Consider the following 22,651-nt stretch of genomic DNA (forward strand, 5'->3'; position numbering starts at 1 on the left):
CCTGTTCTTTATGAGACGAGCTCATCCCTCGAAAATAATGGGGGGATTAAGATCAAACTACTTGAATAATAAAGCAGCGATATGTTTTTTATTATCCTCACGTACAATACACCCGAAGCGCCAGCGTAACGATCCTCATTAAAATTCTCTCATTAAAAATTCTCTCGTTAAAAGTCTCGATAACTCTCGCACGTCGGACAATACATATAAACGCCGACCACCGTATACGCGAATCGCGGTCAGGCATCCGAAAGCTTCCTTCGGTCGGGTATCGTTATGGACTTCCGAGATTTCGATTCCGATTACCGTCCGAGATCGAAAATTCTCCGCTCCGTCTTTACAGCTTGTACTTAGCTCCCCTGACGATCGGGTACTTGTCGCCGGTGCAAACGCCCCGGAAATCGTCCAGCGACAGATCGACGATCGCCACGCCGCCGAGACCCTTGGACTTGACGAACGTGGCCTTGTTGCCGGCGGTGTCCGGATCCTCGTAGCCCGCCCAGATCCCCTCAGCACCGGTCTCACCGTTGTAAGCCTGATAGGCGTAGCTGCCGTACTTCTTGGACGGGTCGCCGACACGTCGCAGCCGTCCCGCCGCGTGCTCGGTCAGCCTGGAGCACATCTCGGCGTAGGACAGCAGCCCCGGCTCGTTGGTGTTGGGCCCGGGTGCGCCCGGACCGTCGGTCACGATCGGCGGCACGCCGGAAATCTGACTGTCGGACGTCAGTTTCCACGTGCGAGCGTACGTGGGAATGCCGACGACGATCTTGCTGCCGGGAGTTCCGTTCTCCAACCAGTACCTGCGGGGTTTTTGCTCTTGTTATTCCGATGTTATTCTTATCGGGCTGTAAAAAGCGTTGTGTGCGTTGTGCGAAAAGTCCTCGCTTTTAACGAGACAAAGGGAGCGTACCGAGGCACCCAGTATAAAAAGAAACATTTACATAAACGTAAATGTGACATAATTGTTTGACATAATTGTTTAGCTTCTGGAATATTTATAAATGTTAATGAACAAATATTAAGCAGTATAATCGATCCGATAAAAGAGATGAATTATGCATCGTAATTTATAAACTTACGAATAATGAATTAAGCGTGGGAGAAAGTAGAATTCAATATGAAAATTCAACATAGAAAAATCAATGAAGTTAAAAAAATAGGATTGCGTGGTAAATTCGTTAAGCGGAGTAAATTTGCTGCGTTTTAAAATAATAAGTGCGTTGAGGGGGGAAAAGGTATGTTTACCTTGCCACAGCATCAATATTGTCATCTCCCTCGCGTCCGTAACTGCCATAAATTGATCACGTTATATATGTTAAACTACATTTTGTTGACGATACGGAAAAATAATGCATAGGAACGCGGAAAGAAGCAGGCTTACCGTGTCGCAACGTCGACATTGTCTTCCGCCACGCGTCCGTAACTGGCGTAAATTGGCGCTGGGAAGTCGGCCTCCTTCGCGCTGCGTTCCGGTGTTTTCTGATCGAAAGCGAAAAGATGCACGGCTTCGATGTTGGGCGCCAACAATCTGGCGTCGTAGTAGACTAAAAAAAATGTATAATTGCATATTAGACATTTATTTAAAAAAACAATTTACATACAATTGTAGTAACATTATGACTATAAACAATTATTGTTAATATGCGATTACTGATTTTGCCCGCGTAAGATACTAACCGGTAGAGTTAACGTGAGGCAACACCGTGATGGTCAGAGCCTTGAATCTCGGTCTGAGTTGCGACTTGAGGTCGCGCACCAAGATTGTGAAACCGTCGCGGTGTTCCTGCTCCTTGTCATCCTTGAATTTCCCGTAGCCGAGTTTCTTCTTGAGACCGTGCCAGATGGATCCAAGAGTGCTGCGCTGCTTCTTGGGCCTGACCGGTGGGAACTGCCACGCCAGATCGATTCCGTCGAAATCGTAGTCGTTCAGCAGCCGATTGACGGAATTGATGAACCTCGTTCTGCCTTCCGCAGTCTCGGTCTATCGATCCCAAAAATTTCCATCATTCTGCTTAATTCTTTATTTAATCGCTTGCCGATTATGGCAATTTTTAATTTTATTTTGTTCCTGAATCTTCAGATCGCTTATTGTCAGATGTAAAAGATTTTGTTTCAACACTTTTTCATTAAATATGGAAAATTGTCACGCGAAACAGTAACATCGTAACACTGATATATCGTTACTCACCAACACGAGGTACTTATGCTCCTCGTCGTAAGGATCGGAGTTTCCTCCGACGCTCAGGTAAATCTTCAGATCGGGAAACTGTCGTTTCAGCTGCGTGGCGAGTCTATAATAGGAATAACCCGATCCGGTATCTAAGCTCGGCGAGCCGGGAACAATCTCAAATTCGGAATTTATGTGAGCGTATCCGTAAATAAGGTGAGTACAAAGAGATAAAGCGGGTCTGACATCCTCAATTTGGAACTTTGCTGGACCTTCGGAAACGAAAAAAGTTTTATAAATATAAATATATCAATAAATAATTTAACTGAAAAATTAAAGGCTAAAAACGTAAACAAAATCACATTTAGAGAATTTAGAATCGCATTTTTAATTTACGACATTATATCGACTTCCAATTTTGAATTGCCACATGAAATGTCTATGTTAGATTTACACTGCTGTTCGCGATATATGTTTGACTATCATATCTATCGCAGCACAAACTCAAGTGCCGGCGAACTCTTCAATAAATACAAGCCGGAGAGAAGTTTTGATGTTGCTGGTTTTTTAGATATCTTAATAACAGGAAATATTATATAGAAATGATCGAAGAAGGATTTTAACGTAGTTTTCCTATAATTATTTTAATTTTTTAAAGTTAGGTATATAAAATAACAATGATAATATTTAACGATGATATGTGCACATCAATTACAATTTTAATAAAACCCGAATTCATGAAAATTATATTTAACTTTTGCTATTGTGCCACCTAAAATTTGAAAAAGGGCAAATCAATTATCTTTCCTCAAACGATTCCCTTTAAACAATTAACTTTTGTGAATCGATGATAAAAAGTTATATTTAATTACGTTATTTAAAAGAGAATAATACGCGTTTTATTTTTTATTATTCTCGTATAATAAAATTAGAAAACGTTATACACCAAATTTCTTATATAAAGAGATTTCACACGCTCGGTAACTTCTAATTTCCAAGAAGCAATTCTCGAGGAAATCGTTTTTCTTTAATCTAATCCACAGGATCATGAATATTCTTGAAATAGACTCCATACGTCGCAAAAGTATGAGTAATATAACTGGCCTCACCTTGCCTCTCGTAAGCGGTACTGTTCCAATAACAAACCACTTTGTTGTGCTCGTTAGGATCTACACCGAATACTGCCTGGATACACAGCACCGCGAAAACGGTGAAAAGTAATGTCTTCATCCTCGCTGTCTAGAATCGTAATATTCCGTAATTAATCCAATCGATCGAACGAATACTAAATCGACATTGGTTTACATCGGCACGATAATAATATGTGATAACACTTCACCCGTGCAATTTTTCCGAAACGAAAGCGAGCCGAAATAATTTACCTAAAGTGACACTATTATAATGATCATAATGATCACAATTATAGTTTAACAAAGAAATATACAGAAAATTGAACGATTTTTGGACAATAATACAATTGACATATTGAAGAATTTGTTTTATTCTTTTTTATATGTTTAATTCTTCATTACTTTATTTTATCTCTTCAAACGATGATTTAGCAGTCTTTCTATTTTTAATCTTTGACGTAATAATCGTTTCGTAACATTTCGCGCGTTTATTTAATACTAGATCGTGTTTTTAAAAATTTTAATATGCTTTTTTTCTGTATTTTATATTTAATTATTCCAAATATTCTCTACTCACGTCTTGCCTTCAGTAACGAAAGGAGCACACTGGCGCGCGCTTGCCGCTTGTCAGGGACTTTGAAACCTCGATCCGATCTTCGGTTTGAGTAGTGGGGCCTAGGCGATATTACGTCAGTCCCGTGATCGTTCATAAGCGAGTTTCGTCGTTGTATTAGTACATATATGTATATACAAGGTGGTCCACGTGCAGTGGATTTCTTTAGAAATTATGAAGGACGTTCACATACATTTTTAATATTATTTTTAGAATTTAGATACAATTAAGAAAATTCTGATTTTCTCCCCAAAAAACGATCTAGAGTTTCTAATACATTTCGAGAGTAATTCTGGCAATTAACAATCGAACGATAGAAGCAAAAATGAAAAAGTTGCGAAGTTTCTTTTAGTCCTTGGATAAAAATTTCCCAAAATTTCCACGAATTACGAACATTTTTCAAGAGTCTGGCTTTTGTGTGTGCGTGGATCACCTTGTATACAATATGCCGTGTATCTTCAACAGCGAGGTGTGCTCCACGAGAATTCAGATGAACGGTCGAAACTCACGCACACACCAAGCCTCCAAGGTCGAAGGTTGCCGAGTGAAAAAGTATCGCTAAGAGAGACGAGCCGACGAGTAAACGAACGGAGCTATCGACATTATCTGTGTTGTTAGTAATTATCGCGTATTTCTCGTAAATCAGACGATAGCCAGGAAATTAGCGCAGGATTTATCAACGTGGCTGTTTTCGGGAACGTGACATCTGATACTCCGCTTTTCTTTGCCGCATTTTTCGTATAGAACTTATGAATAAATGTATGGAAATTTTTATTAAATTCTGATATATTCGACAAAAAGGGAGCAGCGCAACAGATATTTATCTTATATACCTTTGCCCTCCGAGAAGTATTGAATTTTGAGGACGAGGCTTCATCCCTTATACAGAAGGCTTTAAAGGATCGATCGCCGAAGCATACATAAATGATTCGCGGTGGTTTCCCGGTTTTATTCCGAGACACTTTGTGCATAAAATTCGCGCATTTACATCGACGAGCATTCTCCGATTTGCAAATAATATTAACGCAACTCAGTTAAAATAAAACCTGTGCGGTCGGCTAAAATCACACGTTACAAATGTATTCCGCGATACAAAATTATTCTTGCGGAAAGTCGGTGAATCATGAAATATCGACGCAAATTCATTCGATGAAGTTACGTAAATTCCTAATCTTTAAATTCGGGGAGCGACGTTAACAGTTACACTTCTCATATTATGGTTATAATAATAAGCAATGTAATTATATTACATTTTATTAAATTATGTGATATTAATGATTACATCAATTACATTCACGTTGCATTTCTTTCTAATTTGGCCGTATCTCGCCTATTCATTTTAGCGCATGCATGTTTTACGCCTCGTTTTTATGAACCTCCGAATTTCGAATTGTCTTACGTAATTCGTAATTTTATGGAATAAATTAATTCCCGTCAAATTGCTCTCAATTTGCCTATTTTTTTAACACGTAACGGTGACTCAATGCGGTCATGCAACCTTGCACGAAGGTCGCTGGTACGTGAGCTCTTCTAATCTATGAGAAGACTCATAAGAGGATAATTGAAAACAACCACTTAGCACATTCGTAGACACGCTGACGTGAGCATCTCGTCTAAGCACTGCAACGTGACTACCTGCGACGTCTCCAAAACCACAGCAATGCTACTCGTGTGGCGAATCTTGTCGAAATAATCCTCCGCGATCGATTTCGTCTTCGATGTATCCTATTAATTACATTGTAATTCTCTCCTCGTTGTAATTCATTGCAATTCAATCCTCTCGCGAATAATAAAGCGCAAATGTATTATAATTTGACATCACAAATGGTTCTTTTACTTTGATATTAAATATCTTTCTTCCTTGTGATAAAATAATCCAAGTGGAAAAAAAGAAATACTTTCGTTTTCTTAATTTGATATATTTAAAATCGTAAAATGTACAAAATTTTATTTATACGTATATCCGTTAATATTTATTATAACATAATTTTTTTTCTTAATTTTTTCATAAATTTGTAATTATTAGAAACTAGGTATTTTTATGAGAGATATATGATTTTCAAATAAAACCAAATCCCAAAAGTACCAGATAATTTTTCAATCAGACGGTTACGAAATAATTGAAACGTTAATGCAAACTTCTCTTAGGTATTCATTGGATTCGTTGGGCAACAACGCGAGAGCGCTAGGCGAGCGAAACTACTGCAGAACATTTGATAGTCAGGGGAAATTATCGAGTTAAAAAAGATTAAAATGATGATCGTGCACGCACAAATCTAGAGTGTGGTGTTTGCGTTCTCGATTCCGCTGCAAGAACTTGTCTGAGGCACGGTTCACCGAGAACAAGGTCCGCGACGATAACCCGGGCAAAAGGTTACTAAATAAATAAACTGTTTCTCTCTTATATTCCGAGCGAGAAACGTGGAAGCTATGTGTTGAAAGTACTTTCAACACACATAAACAATTTTTCTAGATGTTATACGAATACGGATACAAGAAGCGTGGCGATGAAAAGTGCAGCGACAGAGTATTTTCATGCTTTTAATATTGCATAACAAAGTGGAAGGAATGAAGAATACAATGCTTGTTTGCATTTATTTATAAATTGCGGACATTGTTCTGTAACTTCATAAAATGAGAGAAAAGATGTCACGAACTATTTTAGAAATAAATATGTTTCCTAGAGAGAAAAACCGAAAAAAATTTAACAGGAAAGTTAGATAAGAAATTATGGTATGTACTCGTTAGAAATATTAATCAGAGTATATAATACCTAAAATTAAAACAAACTATAAATTGAACTTATATTTATCGTTATTCGATTACGAGAAGTAGAATCTCTATAAAATAATGTATTTAATAAAGACTCAAAATAATGAAGATCTCTGATAGATTTGATTACATTTTTACGGGAATTGTTCCAACTGCAAAGACGATGGTTTTTCACATAGCAGGCAAAAGCAAAAAGTCTTGTACATTATTGATATATATGTAGATCGATTCTGAGAATCGACAGAGTTGTAAGATGCTATTGCTTATGTAATACGTATGCGAGTCATAAATAACCAGCAAATGACATTTAACATGATATATTTATGCTATGCTCTGAGATAAATACGTACGTAAAAAGATTTTTTTCAAATGATAAAACGTCATCGAGTAACTAAATTTTTTTTGTACAAAATATTTTACTCCTCGTTCATTATTTTTTTAGCGTTATTATTCTTTTATCAATCTGAGATCGATTTTTCCAATTTAGTGAAAGCGTTGAAAGAGATTTATCGAGACCATTTATCGCTGCCCTCTCCAATTTTTAATACTGTACATTTGAGATTAAATCAGAATTAAATTATTAAAATAAACTTCTAAAAATAGCTGAAGAATGTAATCTTGTTATTTCCATGTGATCCTCTAGGGTTTAATTCGCGAAAAATATTCTTTTCTGAATTCTTTATAATCTAAAAATTATTGGAATCTTAATACTTTTCGCTAACAAGGAAAAATCGACTTCAAACTGAGTAAAAAGAAATCATTAAATAATATTAAAAGACACACTCTGTGAATTTAAATTTTATTTTTATGCGTATTTATACTTATTAATTTTCAAAATTAAGATTATTTTGATTCAAGCATTTTTCGCAAAGTATTTTCAAAAAAGCTTCAAAAAAAAGGTTTTTATCAGTAAATAGCAATCGCCAACAGACGACGAAATAACGCTTATTCGATCCAGAAGTAATAATACCTTCGCGTTTCTAACCAAAAGCTGATTTCGACTCGGACCATGAAAAAGTAAACGCGCACGTTTCGTCGACATCGGAAATGTACGTGACTATGTTCAAATCATTAATAATTCAATCTTGAATTATCGATTCAGCTGATAACCCATTATTATTATATTGCTCGAAGCGAATCTTAATTTATTTCTAAAAGCAGCAGGTTTGCTGGGAAGTTATTGATTTGCGGGAAATTCTCTAAAAAGATGGAGAAGTCTGTTTTTCAGACGTTTTTATTACGAAAAGAACGTTATGTACATTTATCGTCTCTCTGTATATGTGTATGTATATATATATATATATATATATATAATGTATAACTAAAAATATAGAACTATAACAAAACATACTACGCTCATCATGGCCTCTTTAACTAATAATAATTCTTTCGCGGTTAAGTTTTCAACGCTTAATTTGATCAGTTAAGTCAAAACTCCTCAAATTTTCGGCAGGAACAGAATAAATAAAATGTAAATATTCTTCTATCGATCGCTGTTATTACGACGATTGCAGCAAATGTTAACTTGACAATACATCGATTTGTCGGTATATAAACATCTACCATATATATGATGATATGTTTATATACCAATTCGACAATATGTCTATTTTTAATTTCACTTAAAACAGACGGGCATAATTTGCGATCGATAGCGACAGCAGACATCGATAAATGGATATACAAGATTAAAATAATTCAACTAATGTAAATTGTTTTAACGAAGCTGATAAAATCGGTTGTTGATGTGCCATTGTCGCCATGATAATGGTACTACAAAAGGTTTAGATTGCAACAGTAGGAGTAACTTTATACTATATAAAAACTCTGTTACGATGTGTCGTGATGTACAAAATTTCTTTAACATAAACAGAGAATTTTATGTAATTACTTAAATTACTCTTTTTGCATTTATACATTTTACATTTATACAAATAACATAAACGCTGATGTTATCACACGTAAATCACATTTAAGTTTTCATACGTAACTCATAAATTATTATTTAATCGATATTAAAAGAAGTAATTCGAGATTAGCACCCTTTCATAATTCACGATAACATATTTTTATTATTGTAACGCAAATTAATCTTAATGTGTGAATACTAAATGGTTTCCGAGGTATTTTTACCTCGTATACGTTACTACGTTATAAAGTTAATTCTGCTGGTGCAATCCAAATCTAAATTAACACATTTGTAACAAAGTCACGCGAGTGTCTCAAATAATAAACGCGATTAAGTCACTCGACTCGTGCACGGTAGATCTTAATCTAGAAAAATACAGTCTATCTTTTTTCTTCTTCTTCGAAATGCGTCACACTAGTTCATTCTGAACCTTCTGAAATTACCCAGAACCGCGCCTAAGTCTTCGTCGAACGCCCAGATGCGCTTGACGATATTTGTACCGTGTATATACTATCATATATCGATACTTAGATTAAAATCTTGTACAAGAGTTTTCGTACGAAAGGTAAATATGAATCGAATCCCTGCTAGTTCCTCGTGAGACGTCACACATCGAATGATTCGTACAGATTATAATACACAATAAGTATTCTTCGCTGATTAAACCCGAACGATCGTGAATATCGGTCAGGTCAGGTCAGATCGGGTCAGGTCGTTTGACTATTTTTCAGCCGACTTCCTTCTTGTACCGCTCGGTCAGCGCGTCCCGTTAAAAAACATTTGAACGACGACGCTGATTTTATTCCCGCTCTTTCCTCGCTTCAACTTATGCGGATATTCAAACATCGTCGCCTTCGTCTGAAATTCAGATTCGAGAATAATTTTGCGATCGCGACATCAATTGCGTTGTCGGATTGATTCGATCGTTCTCAAGTTACCTTCCCCCTCGTCCTCGCCCTCCGCCAGATGAATATCGTTCTTTTGCTGCTCCTTGTCGTAATCGCCGTCGTACTGATCGTCACCACCGTTAGCTTGCCCGTCATCCAATCTAAAACCAAAGGGTATAATACGATAAATTCATTGTAATTGAATACCTTAGAGAGGAAAATTTTAAAAGATAAAAAATCACTTATATATAATGAAGTTATGTAATCTAAATATTTTATGCGTACTAATAATAAGCATGCTGTTTATTTACACATTATTCAATCGCGATAAAAATACCGGAGCTCACCCAGGAACTCGATTGAGTTCTTCGCCGACCTCCTGTACCCCAGGTCCCACCCTCAACCAAGCGTCTTTTGCTCTCCTCTCGACCTGCTCGCCAACGTGTCGCGCGGGAGGATTTGCAACGAACGGTGGGTCCAGATTGCCAGGTTCGACTATCGGTTCCTTCTCCTCTTTGTCATCCGCCGCGTTCGCCGGGGCGAGTTTCGGCGGCGGTGGCTGCAAATTGTGAACCGCCGCCGCGTCCTCCCGCTTTCGGATCTCTTCCTCGCGCTTCTCCTTATCCGCGTCGTCATTCTGCTCGATCATTTCCGGTATTGGCAATACGCCGACCGGCACCTTGACTTTCGACAGCGGTCTGGCTGGTAGAGGCGCGGGCTTGTCGACGACAGACGGCGATACCAGATTGGCGTTGCTCGCTACAGTGGTGTTCTCCGCTTTTCGTGAACTCGCCACGCTCTGAAAAAAATTGTTTACACCATTACACACGGTACAATGCAGTTGTTCGACGGTCGCAGGCGGAAACCGTCGATGTTGTGACGTCTTACTTATTCAATCTTTGCGATTATATAATGTTACGGTAGAACCGGTTATAGCGGCAATTGTCATTTCTCGAAATACGCTAGGAATTACGAAACTACGATATTTTTCATCTTCCATTCCATCCTGACATTATGCATCGATAAATCATTGACAATCTCGCTATATAAATCCTCCACAGTGTAGTGTTGCGTGAAAAGTTTATTAACATCAAATAAATAATTAGCATTAAATAAATAATTTGTCTAATAATGATAAACCACAAAAAAAGTTGTAAATGCAGTGCATGACACAGCAATTCTAACGAGCTAACTACAGTTGGAAGTTATATTATTTAGCAATCCAAAGAGCAGAAAAGCTACACTATATAAATAAAAACAAGCTTTTTTTACAGTTCGACAAATTTTCAAGCATTTATTTAGCGCGGCTAAAGGCAATAGTCTTGAACAACATAAATTAATTAGCGGCGATACAGTAAAAGCGCGATGCAGAAGCTGATAATAGTTACATAGGTCGTTACGAGGTTGCTAATAAAAATGCAAGCGAATAAACGTAATAACAATTTATTAATGCATCGTAGAACACAGATTTACAGGCACATTCAGTACGGCTCGCGAGCCATTTTATTACACGTATACATGAACAGGTTTTTTATTTCCAATAATGAAAGAGCGAGGTAAAGAAGATAAGAGATCGGTCGAAAAGATTATATACACAAATAGAATCTCTTTAAGTAGTAATTTATTTAAATAAATAATATTTATTTAATATATGTATTTAATTTAATAAAACCTCTGTAAATATTCTTCCAGTATTCTTTAAACACCCAACATTTATCCAATAACATTTTGATTATGTAACGATAAAGATATCTATAAAACTGTGCAAACAGTACAATAGTCAATAGGACGTCTAAATACACGTCTATAAGATTATGACAACATTTTTGAGTATTTTTTGGGGAGATTTTTTAATAAAATATCTAATAAAAATATTTTAAGGCATATAATGACATTTACTGTTAGAGAATTTTACGAGAACTTCCATATACGATTCGGAATTTGATCAGTGCATGTATAATGTTAACAGCTTCCGCATTGATAATAATGAAATAATACGCGAACTGTCAGCGTATATATATATATATATATATATATATTGTATATATATTAAATAATAAACGAGATAGGAACGGTCTGCTACTGTAATAAATAATATATAAACGTTGTTAATAATAGGCAATATTATATTAAATATCACTTGCGACTAAAACAATTTAACCCCTTGACTGCAGATGACAAAAATTCTCGTCATTTGGACTTTGCGTTCAGTGCCACGAAAATGCATTTCTCTTCATGAAATTTTTGTTATATTAGAAGTGTGATTTTATCATTGAAGCAAAGTGTAACTAGATTTTTGGGTACACTGAATCGATTTTTGAGTCCGATTTGTAAAATGTTGCTTCGGAAAAAATGGCTGTCAAGAAAATAAAAATTATCGAATATTCTCATTAGATTTTGTTATATCAAGTTTTACAATGAACCAATGACTAATACAAGGTACATTTAGGAATTTTTGAGTATGCTGAACATAATTTTAAAGTCATACTTGAAAAAAATGTTTAAACAGTTTTATGACAAAAGTTGTCATAAAAATTTATGACAAATTTTTTGTTTAATTTGACCTGAAATTTGTCAACACCATCAGCCCCTTATATAAACTTTCATTAATTTTCGAGAATCTTTTGCTTTTGGTATTTAGGATTACTTGAAAATGGTGTGGCACTCAAGGAGTTAAAACCGCTGAAAAATTACAGATTTCATTCGTTAACAATACATCGAACGTATTTTTCAGAAATTATGGAATAGTAATCAAGCAAATAGATAACTTTTTTCGTTTCTTTATTACGCATTGTTAGTTAGAATAATTCTTCTTGCAAATTATTGTACACTGCAAAAAATACGATATGTAGTAATTTACAAGAAAAATTATTTTAACCATAAGTAATAAATATTTAAAGAAAAAGAATAATGAGATAACTCGACAAGTAAGTAATTTTGCTTCATTACATGCATATAAAACTATGCGCATAAATAATACTATACATATATTATTTTTTTCTCAAGCTTAGTACAAATTTTGCGTGTAATATAAAGCAATACTAGAGAAAGATTACAATAAGAAAAAATTATTTCGAGAAGATACGAATACAAAAATAGAGAAAACTATTCTAACTCAATATTTTGACGATAACACTAATATTCACCCCAAAAGCATACAGAACTGTTAAAGAAAAAGCAATTAGTCATAAAATATAAATATTTGTTTGTTACCAATGTTTTGTTATTTAAAAAATAAAATAGTAACTTTGATTTAAACAACTAATTAGATCTTTCCTACCAATCCGTGCATAATTGCGTAAAAAATATTTTATTAATAAACAATGAAGTAATCATTCATTAGTAATATAACAGTTGGATAATTTGTGGTTTACTTTATTAATAAAATAATTATTATCATCAACAATCATAATTTATTAATAAAGATAATTACTATACATAATTGCGACATCGCAAAAAATCTTTTACGCAACTTACGTATTAAAACTCAAAGAATTTAACTCAAATTATACGACCGTTCCCGACAAGTTGAAAATAGTCCGATCACAAACATGTAACAATGAGTTAAATGCAAAGCTTAACGAATTCCGCTATGGGGTACATCACGATTGAGAATCCCATCTACTCTTTCCTGCAGATTCTGCAGTTCGTCAACCTCTACATGAGCTTTGACACCGGTTGATCGACCAGACGCTACCGTGGACGCTCGCTCGACGGCAGGTTGTGCCAACGGTTGCTCGGCTTGCGAACCAGGCATCGCCGAAGCGTTATCATTCGGACCGTTGTCGTCTCGATTCAGCGGCGGCGACATTACCTGTTTTCTTTGCTCTTCTTCAAGGCCATTCTTCTCGTCGTCCATAACGTTTGGACGCTCGACAACGTCTTTCTGTTGCTTTTGCTGTAAGTCGTTAGCCGAGGGTTCGCGCTGCTCGCCGATCTCTTTCACTTCGCCCGGGCCAGCTGGAACGATGTTGCCATTCTGCTGAACGAACCTAATATCGTTGGCCGGCTCGTTGGCATCGTCGTTTAACGTCTTTTCCACCGAAGGAGTCGCTCCTCCGACTGCGCGACGATCATGAGACACGTATGGTGGCTGCGGCGCACTTACCTGTTGCTGTTGCTGCTGTGGCGCCGGAATCGGTTGCGAATCTTCTTTCTGTAACGCCGATTGCGACACCGACGCTCGTGGAGTCACCAAAACTGAACTAGGAGATGTACTTCTAGCATAGAATTTCTGAAATCCATATAAGAACAATCACGTGTGTTTATATAACTGTCTCGATTCTTCTCGTGCAATTTTGAATACTTAAAAGAAAATATAAATCACTACTAGCTTGACAAATAAGCATATGTTTGTTTTCTAATAAGATGCAGTTTATTCCATATATAAAATATAACTATTAAGTGCCTTATTTTTATAATTGACGCTAATATTAAATTATGCTGCTTTTAGGAAACGAGTGACGTACCTTGGCGCTCTCCAATTCGCGTCTGAGCTGGAAGATCTCCTTCTTAAGATGGTCGACGGTACTACCGGTATTGTCCCTATTTTGCATCAGCTCGTTGTACTTTTCTTGCAGCCTGGTCTTCTCGTCATCTGTTTCCAGGTACTTGGTTTTCAAGTGCTCCAGAGCCTTGAACTTGTCCTCCTGAGCCTGCCGGATGCGAGCGCGTAAGTCCTGCAGCGTCGATTCTAGCCTATTGGTCTCGTCCAACGCCTGCTTCTCGCGCTTCTTGCACTCCTCCTGCAAGTCCCGATGCTCCGTCTGCAGGAGCCTGTAGGTCTGCTGAAGCGAATTAAACCTCTGCATCGCCTCTATACTGTCCTTGTCGCGCAGGGACTTCTCCCGCGACGCGCGTTGCTGCAACTCCTGCTTCACCGCGGCATTCGAGCTCTTCTCCTCGGCCAAGGACTTCTCCAGCCGTACTTTGTACTCAAATATTACTGAAAAAAATCGTATATTATCACGTTACCGATAAGTCCAGGTGTGAGTGGCTAAATCAGAAGAAATATAATTGCTTTGTAATCCGCAATTAACAAATTTATCAAAATGGAATATGAATATGTGATTCGTCGTAAATTTAAAATCTGCATATTAAGATCTTATTTCCCGCAACAAATCCTCCACTCTGGAATATGAGTAGCTTAAAGTCCTGAGATATTTATCAATATCCTGAGATCGTTATTCAATATCTTCTCGCAGTTTAAATATTAACACAATTCGATTTCGACTTCAATCTTCGACAGCATTTAGTTATTTACGTCCTACGTATGTATTGAGCTTACCTTGTAGTTGAGCAGCGAGAGATTCTTGCTGATGCAGGCATTGCACTTGCATTTCTTGAAGCCTGGTCATCTCCGAGATGGTGTTGCGATACACGATCATTGTCAGGACAACCACCACTGCGCAGCCCCCGTACAAAGCCAGGCGGCCACCACGGCCTCTGCCAAGCCGCGAACCGGTCATCACTGTCGACAGGAAAAAGTTCGTTATAACGTTATCTATTATGAAAACAAAGTTGGTGCATTGACGAGCGGAATCATATCAGTGCAATCACAGAATCATACACGCGTGTACTTGGCGTGATATAAATATGTATAACGTAACGAGATACGAGTACTCCCTCGCATTGTCGCCGCTATCCATAAAAAACGTGTTTAGCGGCTTTAAATCGTGCGGTTAAATTCTGCCGGACTTATCCTATCATTGTAATTACGGTAATGCATGACTTCTAATTTCTAGCGCAAGTTCGATACGTCTTATCGTCGAACAGTTAGCCAACAACTAAAATTTGTCAACAGACGCAAGAATAAAGGACATCCTCAAGGTAACTGTCAACGAGACAAACCAAAGTATCAGGTAGAGAGGGTACGTGTCTATTTGCTTGAATATAATTAAAGCTACGTGCATGCACTTCGTTATTGTTCGGCGTTTAATTATAATTATTGTTTGTATTCTACAATTTTATCAGAGAAATATCAAATATTGTTTACACGCTTTGACGATTTGCCGCGTATACGAAGTTCAGTTTTCAAAGTGTCGTCCCATAATGTAATGGAATACACATCAAAAGCGACGGTGAAAAATATTAAATAAGTTCGCGGGGCGAGAAGAAGAAAAATAATTACTACGTATGTCTCGTTCTAATTTCTTAAGAAGCAATGACATAAAATTATTTAAAAAATACTCGCTCCCTTTAAACTAAAATAAAACGAGCAAAATATAATTTGCTATTATCTTCCTCTGATATTTATAATACGTAATTTGTTATAATTTATCATTATTAAATATTAATATAAAATATCATTTTAATAAAGATTATAGATATGCAAACGAAATTAAATTGCTCGTCGATCTACAGATAAAAAGTTTTTCCCCGAAGATTGTCGCATTACATAGTCACTATTTGCGAATATTATTTACCGTTCTATAGATGTCTAGTAAACAGAGTAACAAGGAGGAATAAAAAGATATTAGATACTGGTATAAAATAGGACGAACGAAAAAGAAACGGAAGGGGGTATCAGGGTCGAACATCCAGATATTATTAGTATAATTTACGAAACAGCCTCGTTGGCCTCGTTAGTCCAACGAATCGTTTAGCTTTCACTTTCGTTCCTTTTCGTCAGTATCGTCCTACTGCCATTCAGCCGCGGAAAAAACGGAGAAACGTCGCTCAAGTGTCTTTTGTCTTAGTCGGAGCTCTAGATAGAAAATCGCAAAACCTAGCCACGCGCTATTTAAATCCTTCACTCTTTGCATATATCCGTTTTAGTTGCGTTTTATTAAAAGAAGGAAAAAATATTGAAATCAATTGACAAAAAGTATCGCAAAAAAATCGAAGATTGACTAAAACAATTAAAATCTATCTTGTCCCTATTAAAGAGATTAAATTTTGTATTTAACATTATAACAATATATATAAAAATTTCAAAATCTATTTAAAATTTCTTAATTAGGCACACTTTCGCTAAAAAGTTTTTGATTTTTTTTATTGTCGTAAAATATCTCCGATATGCGCAAGAACGATACATTCTGATAATAAATGCTATTCGTAATAAATATTAAAGCACATGCGGTTGATCATAATAAATTCGCAAGCGAAATAACATTAATCTGAAAGACTGCGCCCTAAAAGAAATATTTAGACACTTTGTCAATCAATCCTGGCTGATTCCGAGGATTAAGATTAGCTCCTTTCGCGCGCGAATACAGATCTCTTCCAATCCATCTGTCTTTCGTACCGGCGCGGCGCTTCGCCCTCTTTTTCGCGACCCAGGCGTATTAATGAGTTTTCGCCGAGCAGAAACGGGAGGATTTGCGCGGGTAGGCGAAGCGGAGAGAGGCGCGGCGGCGGGTCGGCTACTTAGCAGCTGGATTCGAGTTCACTGACATTTCGGAGCACGCGCGATACGGAGTCCTGTTTTATTCGCAAACACGACGGCAATGACAACACAACAGCATACCGTCAACGACGAAAACGACGACGAAGGGGACAACAACGAAGAGGAGGAAGACGACGACAACGAACGAGGAAGACCACGACGCGTCCACGCGCGCACGTGTACCGTTCGCGCGGAAACGTGACGCTCGCTCGCTCGCTCGCGGATTCGATCCCGTATGTGCCATGCATCTGGCATTGTGCCATCATGCACGCAGGGCGCGGAAGCATCGCCGCCGATATATGTATATGTATATATATGGTCTCTCTTTGAATGTGCACATGCAGGGAATACCAAGTCATTTAAGATAATTTTCAGGATCTAGTTCTGCGAGTGTGGGAACCAGCGTCACACGAATGTCGAGCAGATTGGATTTGAAACATTCACTCCGCGATGCACGCGGAGCGCCTCGACGTTCTGACTTGGCAATTAACCGGCAGCAGGATCCACGTAACTGTTTATTAATCAGCGAACTAAATGCATATAGATTGCGCTAAAATGCGTACAGCCGACAGCTGCGAAAACATCGTGATACTGGCGAGCGTCGCTGAACGAAGCGCGCTGTGTGCGCTGCATATCTACATAATGAATTGTTGACATTATTGTCCCACTGTTGACGTTGTAATGCTAGACAGAATATAGCATTGAGAAATTACTGTAGGTATACTGGTGTGGTACAACCGAACATATTATAGTCTTCGCTGATTGCAACGCGGATAAGATTCGTGACGTTGAAATCGAGATCCTCGTATAATTCAATAACTATAAGAATCCTGGGTTTTTACTTAAAAATTAATTTCAGAATGGCCTAGTAAGGTATTCGTATTTTCTTCCTAATCATCCTGTAACAAGTAATAACGGGAAAGACCACGATATTCTTTCTCTCTAAAAAAAAAGTCATAGAATTCATTTATTCGTCGACTGTTGCGGTAGTGGCTTCAGAAGACACTTTGATAGTTGCCGATATAGTCGTTTACAGCTGACAGAAACCGTTTTGTCCGCATTGTGTATATACTTTTGACCCATTATGTTCACGTTGTTTATCTCTTTCACCTACGGTTTATCTCTTTAACTTCCAGAAGAATAATACTTTTTATCTATCCAATTAGAAGTCGCCTCGCGCGCAATTATTACACTCTTAGATTAGATCCGCTTGCATCGCATACACCGTATATATGTGCGCACATACTTTTCCTTTTACTCCGCTCGTACTTTTTTAATACTAATTTTCTTCTTTCCTTCCGCTCGAGCCCCCTCCCACGTTTGTTTCATCTTCAAAGCGAAAAAAGACGCATGCAACAAGATGTGCCAATAATATCGCAATACCATTTTCTTGGTATACCATACACTACCGTTCAAAAGTTTGGAAGCACTACTTTTTCGAGAAAAACAAAGCAAGTGGTGCTAATGCTTCCAAAGAAAAATGTCATATGAGGAACTTTAATGTCTGTTTTAACTATTCAATGCAGTATTATTAAATTTGTTTCTAATCATTTTCCAAGGAAGTGTTTCATTAAAAAAATTTTACCAAGTAAACACGCTATGCCATTGTTCTGTTATGAAGAAAGACCAAGTTTTCATGGTTTGAGTAAAATATAATAAATATAAAAATAACAAAAAAATTATTATATTTTATTCAAACCATGAAAACTTGTTCTTTTTTCTTTGGAAGCATTAGCACCACTTGTTTCTTTTAAGTAGTGCTTCCGAACTTTTGAACGGTAGTGTATATACAGACACACCCTGTAGAGTAGAATGGCAATAGTAGATTTCGTAAAGAGAGTATTGATGTGCCAGAACTAAAAATAAACCTATTCCGAAGGCGAGAGAGAGAAATTTAATTTGAGCCTCTTGATCTTGTGTAAAACGTGGATAGCTCAAGATTAGCCTGAAGTTTATCTCTAGATTAACTCTACGACAACGCTTTTTCTCTCTTTCCCTCTTTCCCCTCTCTGAAATAGCTAGCCTAGAATGTTACCTAGATGAGGAAACTTTCCTAAACGTTCAGATAAGGGCTTTTTTTAATATTTAAGAGATCCTGCGTCTGGAGACCACAGCGTCAACAGGTTTTCTTTCAAAATTAGCACGAAAATACATTTAAGCTGGAATGCATTTTCGTGCTAATTTAAATTCGATAATTACTCGATCTATCCCACTGATAATAATGCAATAAAAGCATTGATATCGCATTAGGCGCAAATTATTCATTTTCCATCATTTATCATCAACTAGTTATTATCGCCTCGACGCCACGACGTTCTTTCATCGCACGTGAAGCTCCGCGCGTTCGACTGCGATTTTCGCAGCAGATTTGTCTTATCTAGATCCCGTTCGGCGTGCGTTATTGCACGCGCGCCGCCGAAATCATATCGGCCCGATGGATCGATGAGGATGTGAGCCGCCTCGGTGCCGCGAGGATCGCCGTTAACTCTACGATCCTCGGGACAATTAGCGCCGTTAGCGCGCGACCATTAGCGCGAGGCGAGGCGACACGTAGACAAGCCAAGCGCCGCGTTGCCTTCCAGTTGATCCCGGGGACCGACAGACCGGCAATCTGAATGCGAGAATATCCCTACGGCTGACGACGACTCCACGGAAGGAAGGCGCCCGTCCCGCGTATCGCGTACACGTGGAATCGCGCGAGTGACGTTTCATCCGCAAGGAGATCTCCGACGTTAAGTTCGCGTCGTTGATCGCGCAGTTAAATTGCCATTTACATATTTTACATGCGAATCGTGATAACACGTGGACGCCTCGCGAACTCTGTGCACGCTCGTTAACCCTTCACGGATTGTTTGGCTTACAAGGAAAATAATTACACAGCCGGTAGATGGGAGTTAAAATTTGATAAAATCAACCTACACACACATTTACATAAAAATGTGTATTAAATATTTTAAATACATAAATGTACACACTGAGAAAAAAAATGTGTTAATTCCAAAAAATATTTAGTCCGATACGAGCAACTAAATATTTTAAGCAGTTTAATTAAACATTATTTAAATTAATTCTTGATTAAAAAATTTCAAAGGTTGACATAAAAATGCATTATACCTTTTTTAGTGCAACTTAATAATTGTTAAAACAACTAATGTTTAGTTAACTAACTAACATGTTTAGTTGCTCGTATCGGACTAAATATTTTTGGGGATTAACAAATCTATTTCTCAGTGCACAGTATTCATGTAAATAATTTTTTAGATATAAGCGAGATACCCCTCGCTTTTCGAAAGACATGCATTAATACCTGTTTTCGCTAACCGAAAGAAATCCAACGGGGATTTTCGCTTTTGTGAAAAAAGAGTTTCCCATCTAAATTAATGGTAATCGCTTCTTTCGCTTTACGCCCGTTTCGGCTTACGAAAGGTTTTACAGGGACGCCGTATTTTCGGATAGCAAGGGAAACCTGTACATTTTAATTTTAGATATATAAAAGAGACATATATAGATATATATATACTTTCACACCTTATAAATACTGTCATCACACCTTAAACGCGTGAGGCCGATAAAAAGACAATTCCTCGAGATCGAACGTAACAACGTTCGTAATTAGCCGCATAATAAATACTCTCGCGTCACTATTAATGGGCGCTGACCTTAATCCTTATTAAACGGCGTAGATAATTACAGCTCTAACTATGTACAATAAGTCCGAGCAACAAATTCAAGGTTGTTAAAAACGGTTATTTAAAACACGCTTATTACGCGTCATGCATAAGATAACGTGATACGAAACGTTCTTTCGCGGGGCGGGGGGGGACGGGGGAAGAAACACGTGCTCTAACATAAGAACAACTCACGAGATTAGCTTCATCACGACGTAAACAATAGCGTAACGTAAAACTGTATGCGGGACATTTCCGATATTGCTCTCCGCGCGAGAAACACGCGCCGACGAGATTATCAGGCCGAGGGATGGCGAGCGTCAAACATTACGCTCGGAAACAATCGACTTCAATCTTCATTAAGATAAACAAGGTATCGTAATCCTAATAAAGCCCATATGGCGAAAAGAATTTTCTCCGCCGAGCACGGCACGCGCGTTGCGAGCGTACCTCGCTTACAAAAGTTAACCTCCTCGAGCCGTCGGCACCCGTCGACCGTAATAACCGCGTCTCCACGGCGAGAAAAGTGACACATCCGCGCGAGCCTCGACCTCCGAGGTTCGCCGAGCGCGCTCTCCGTTCGCGAGAGGTTAACCCACAATCGTCGCTGTAACGCAAACGACGGGAAGAAGCGCGAGCGGCAAAGGGGAGAAGAAAAGAAAGACATTCCTCCGCGTAGTCATCCGGAGTAGTCCGGAGGCGGAGGGCGACGCTCCCGGAGGTGAAGAGAAGGGGAGGGGGAGGACCCGAGAGAGCAAAGAACAAGGAACACGTACCTCGTGTGCCCGGCGAGCCGCGCTCAGCTCTCCTTCATCGCCAGCGTCAGCGTCGTCGTCGTCCTCGTCGTCGTGGTCCTCGCCGTCCCGATCGGCGAAATGGCGACGGTGCGTCGCGACGCGCGTGCGAACGGTGACTGCCGACGGCGGCAGCGGCTCCACGCAGCCGTGCTCGCGGAACGCGGTGGCGGCGGCGGCGACGGCGGCACGACGCGGCACCGCGCTCGCATAGGTGCGGATCGCGATCGTCGGAGACGCGATCGCGAACCGGTTCTCCGGACGAACGAGACACTGGAGCACTGCAGGACGATCCGGGAATCGGATCGCGCGAACGCCGACGACTCACTCGCGACGGCACTCGGCACTCGGCAGGTTTCCGCGCGGAACGAGTGGAAGCATATCGCGGAATGATTGGCGATTGGCTGGCTCGCCAGCGGAGCGACCTATCGGCGAACGAGAGATCGGGCGGACAGTTTCGACCGCAGTGGTTCTCATCGCGCGCCGTATAGCGGGATATGGAACTAATGGAACCCGATCGAATGACTTTTGCCATGATGAAATTTTGTGCTGATTTGAGTAATTCAACCGGCAGAATTGCAAGATTTTTTTGCTGTATAATTCCCGATTTATCGCCGATCTAGGCTGCGGTCCACTTGACGCTATACAAATGCTTCGAAGCATTCCTCTTCTCTTTTCTTTCAATGAAGAAAGAAGGAGAAGAAAAACGCTTCAAAGAATTTGTAGCGTCAAGTGGACCGCAGCCCTAATCACTTTTTTTTACGACAAAAATGTTATAATTTAATTCCGTCATATTCGTATTATATTTTGTAATTTAAAAATCAAGGGTGAAAAACTCTTAATTCTCTTATCAATACGTCGCCGAAGTGTCTATATTTATTTACATTATTGAAAATCTTTTTATCCCATATCCTCATAATAATATATTCGTATAAAGTCAAAGAAGTAGCGAAACAATGAGAACTATACATATCTTATTTTTATTATTACAAATCTTTTATTACATGTCGACAGTACAACATATTCGAACAAGCCGAAGGATCTTTTACTACAAATCTCGTATTGCATCTCGATAACGCATAATCGGGCAAGAATGAAAAAAAAGAGAGAGGCGGAGCGCGAGGATGAGAATCCCTGCGGTGCGTCCGGCGGGAATTTTCGGCAACGACGGTTGGCGACCCTGTCGCCTCGCGGGGCAAGGCTCCACGGGCGACGGCTGCTCAGTTAGGGATCTCGGTTGCATCGTGTCGGTTCGCAGGCCTACGCGCGATCGCAAGCGTACGAGGGAGAGTCAAAGCGCGCTCACACCCGCCGCGCTCCCTCT

General features: G+C 38.8%; 2 protein-coding genes across 5 annotated transcripts; both read right to left on the bottom strand.

The window, feature by feature from the left end:
- Nucleotides 1-66: 66 nt before the first annotated feature.
- Idgf4 (Imaginal disc growth factor 4) lies at nucleotides 67-4,802 on the bottom strand. 3 transcript variants are annotated; one of them, XM_071784190.1, is made up of 8 exons: nucleotides 4,744-4,802; nucleotides 3,882-3,972; nucleotides 3,277-3,406; nucleotides 2,189-2,439; nucleotides 1,678-1,981; nucleotides 1,382-1,544; nucleotides 1,246-1,287; nucleotides 67-800 (listed from the first exon to the last, which is right to left on the bottom strand). In XM_071784190.1, the coding sequence occupies exons 1-8, from the start codon at nucleotides 4,785-4,787 to the stop codon at nucleotides 338-340; spliced, it is 1,488 nt and encodes a 495-aa protein (XP_071640291.1). In that variant the 5' UTR covers nucleotides 4,788-4,802; the 3' UTR covers nucleotides 67-337. The 3 variants fall into 3 exon arrangements, with proteins under 3 accessions (XP_071640291.1, XP_071640292.1, XP_071640293.1); XM_071784191.1 differs by lacking the exon at nucleotides 1,246-1,287; XM_071784192.1 differs by lacking the exon at nucleotides 4,744-4,802 and having other exon boundaries at nucleotides 3,875-3,978.
- Nucleotides 4,803-7,898: 3,096 nt separating this feature from the next.
- Nucleotides 7,899-21,696, bottom strand: LOC139816589 (uncharacterized). Of its 2 annotated transcripts, none has more exons than XM_071784188.1 (7): nucleotides 21,310-21,696; nucleotides 14,766-14,948; nucleotides 13,948-14,423; nucleotides 13,293-13,712; nucleotides 9,826-10,277; nucleotides 9,530-9,639; nucleotides 7,899-9,449 (listed from the first exon to the last, which is right to left on the bottom strand). In XM_071784188.1, the coding sequence occupies exons 2-7, from the start codon at nucleotides 14,944-14,946 to the stop codon at nucleotides 9,430-9,432; spliced, it is 1,659 nt and encodes a 552-aa protein (XP_071640289.1). In that variant the 5' UTR covers nucleotides 14,947-14,948; nucleotides 21,310-21,696; the 3' UTR covers nucleotides 7,899-9,429. The 2 variants fall into 2 exon arrangements, with proteins under 2 accessions (XP_071640289.1, XP_071640290.1); XM_071784189.1 differs by having other exon boundaries at nucleotides 13,587-13,712; nucleotides 21,310-21,694.
- Nucleotides 21,697-22,651: the final 955 nt, after the last annotated feature.

This window comes from Temnothorax longispinosus, chromosome 7 (genome assembly GCF_030848805.1).
Source record: "Temnothorax longispinosus isolate EJ_2023e chromosome 7, Tlon_JGU_v1, whole genome shotgun sequence".
Taxonomy (NCBI): Eukaryota; Metazoa; Arthropoda; class Insecta; order Hymenoptera; family Formicidae; genus Temnothorax; species Temnothorax longispinosus.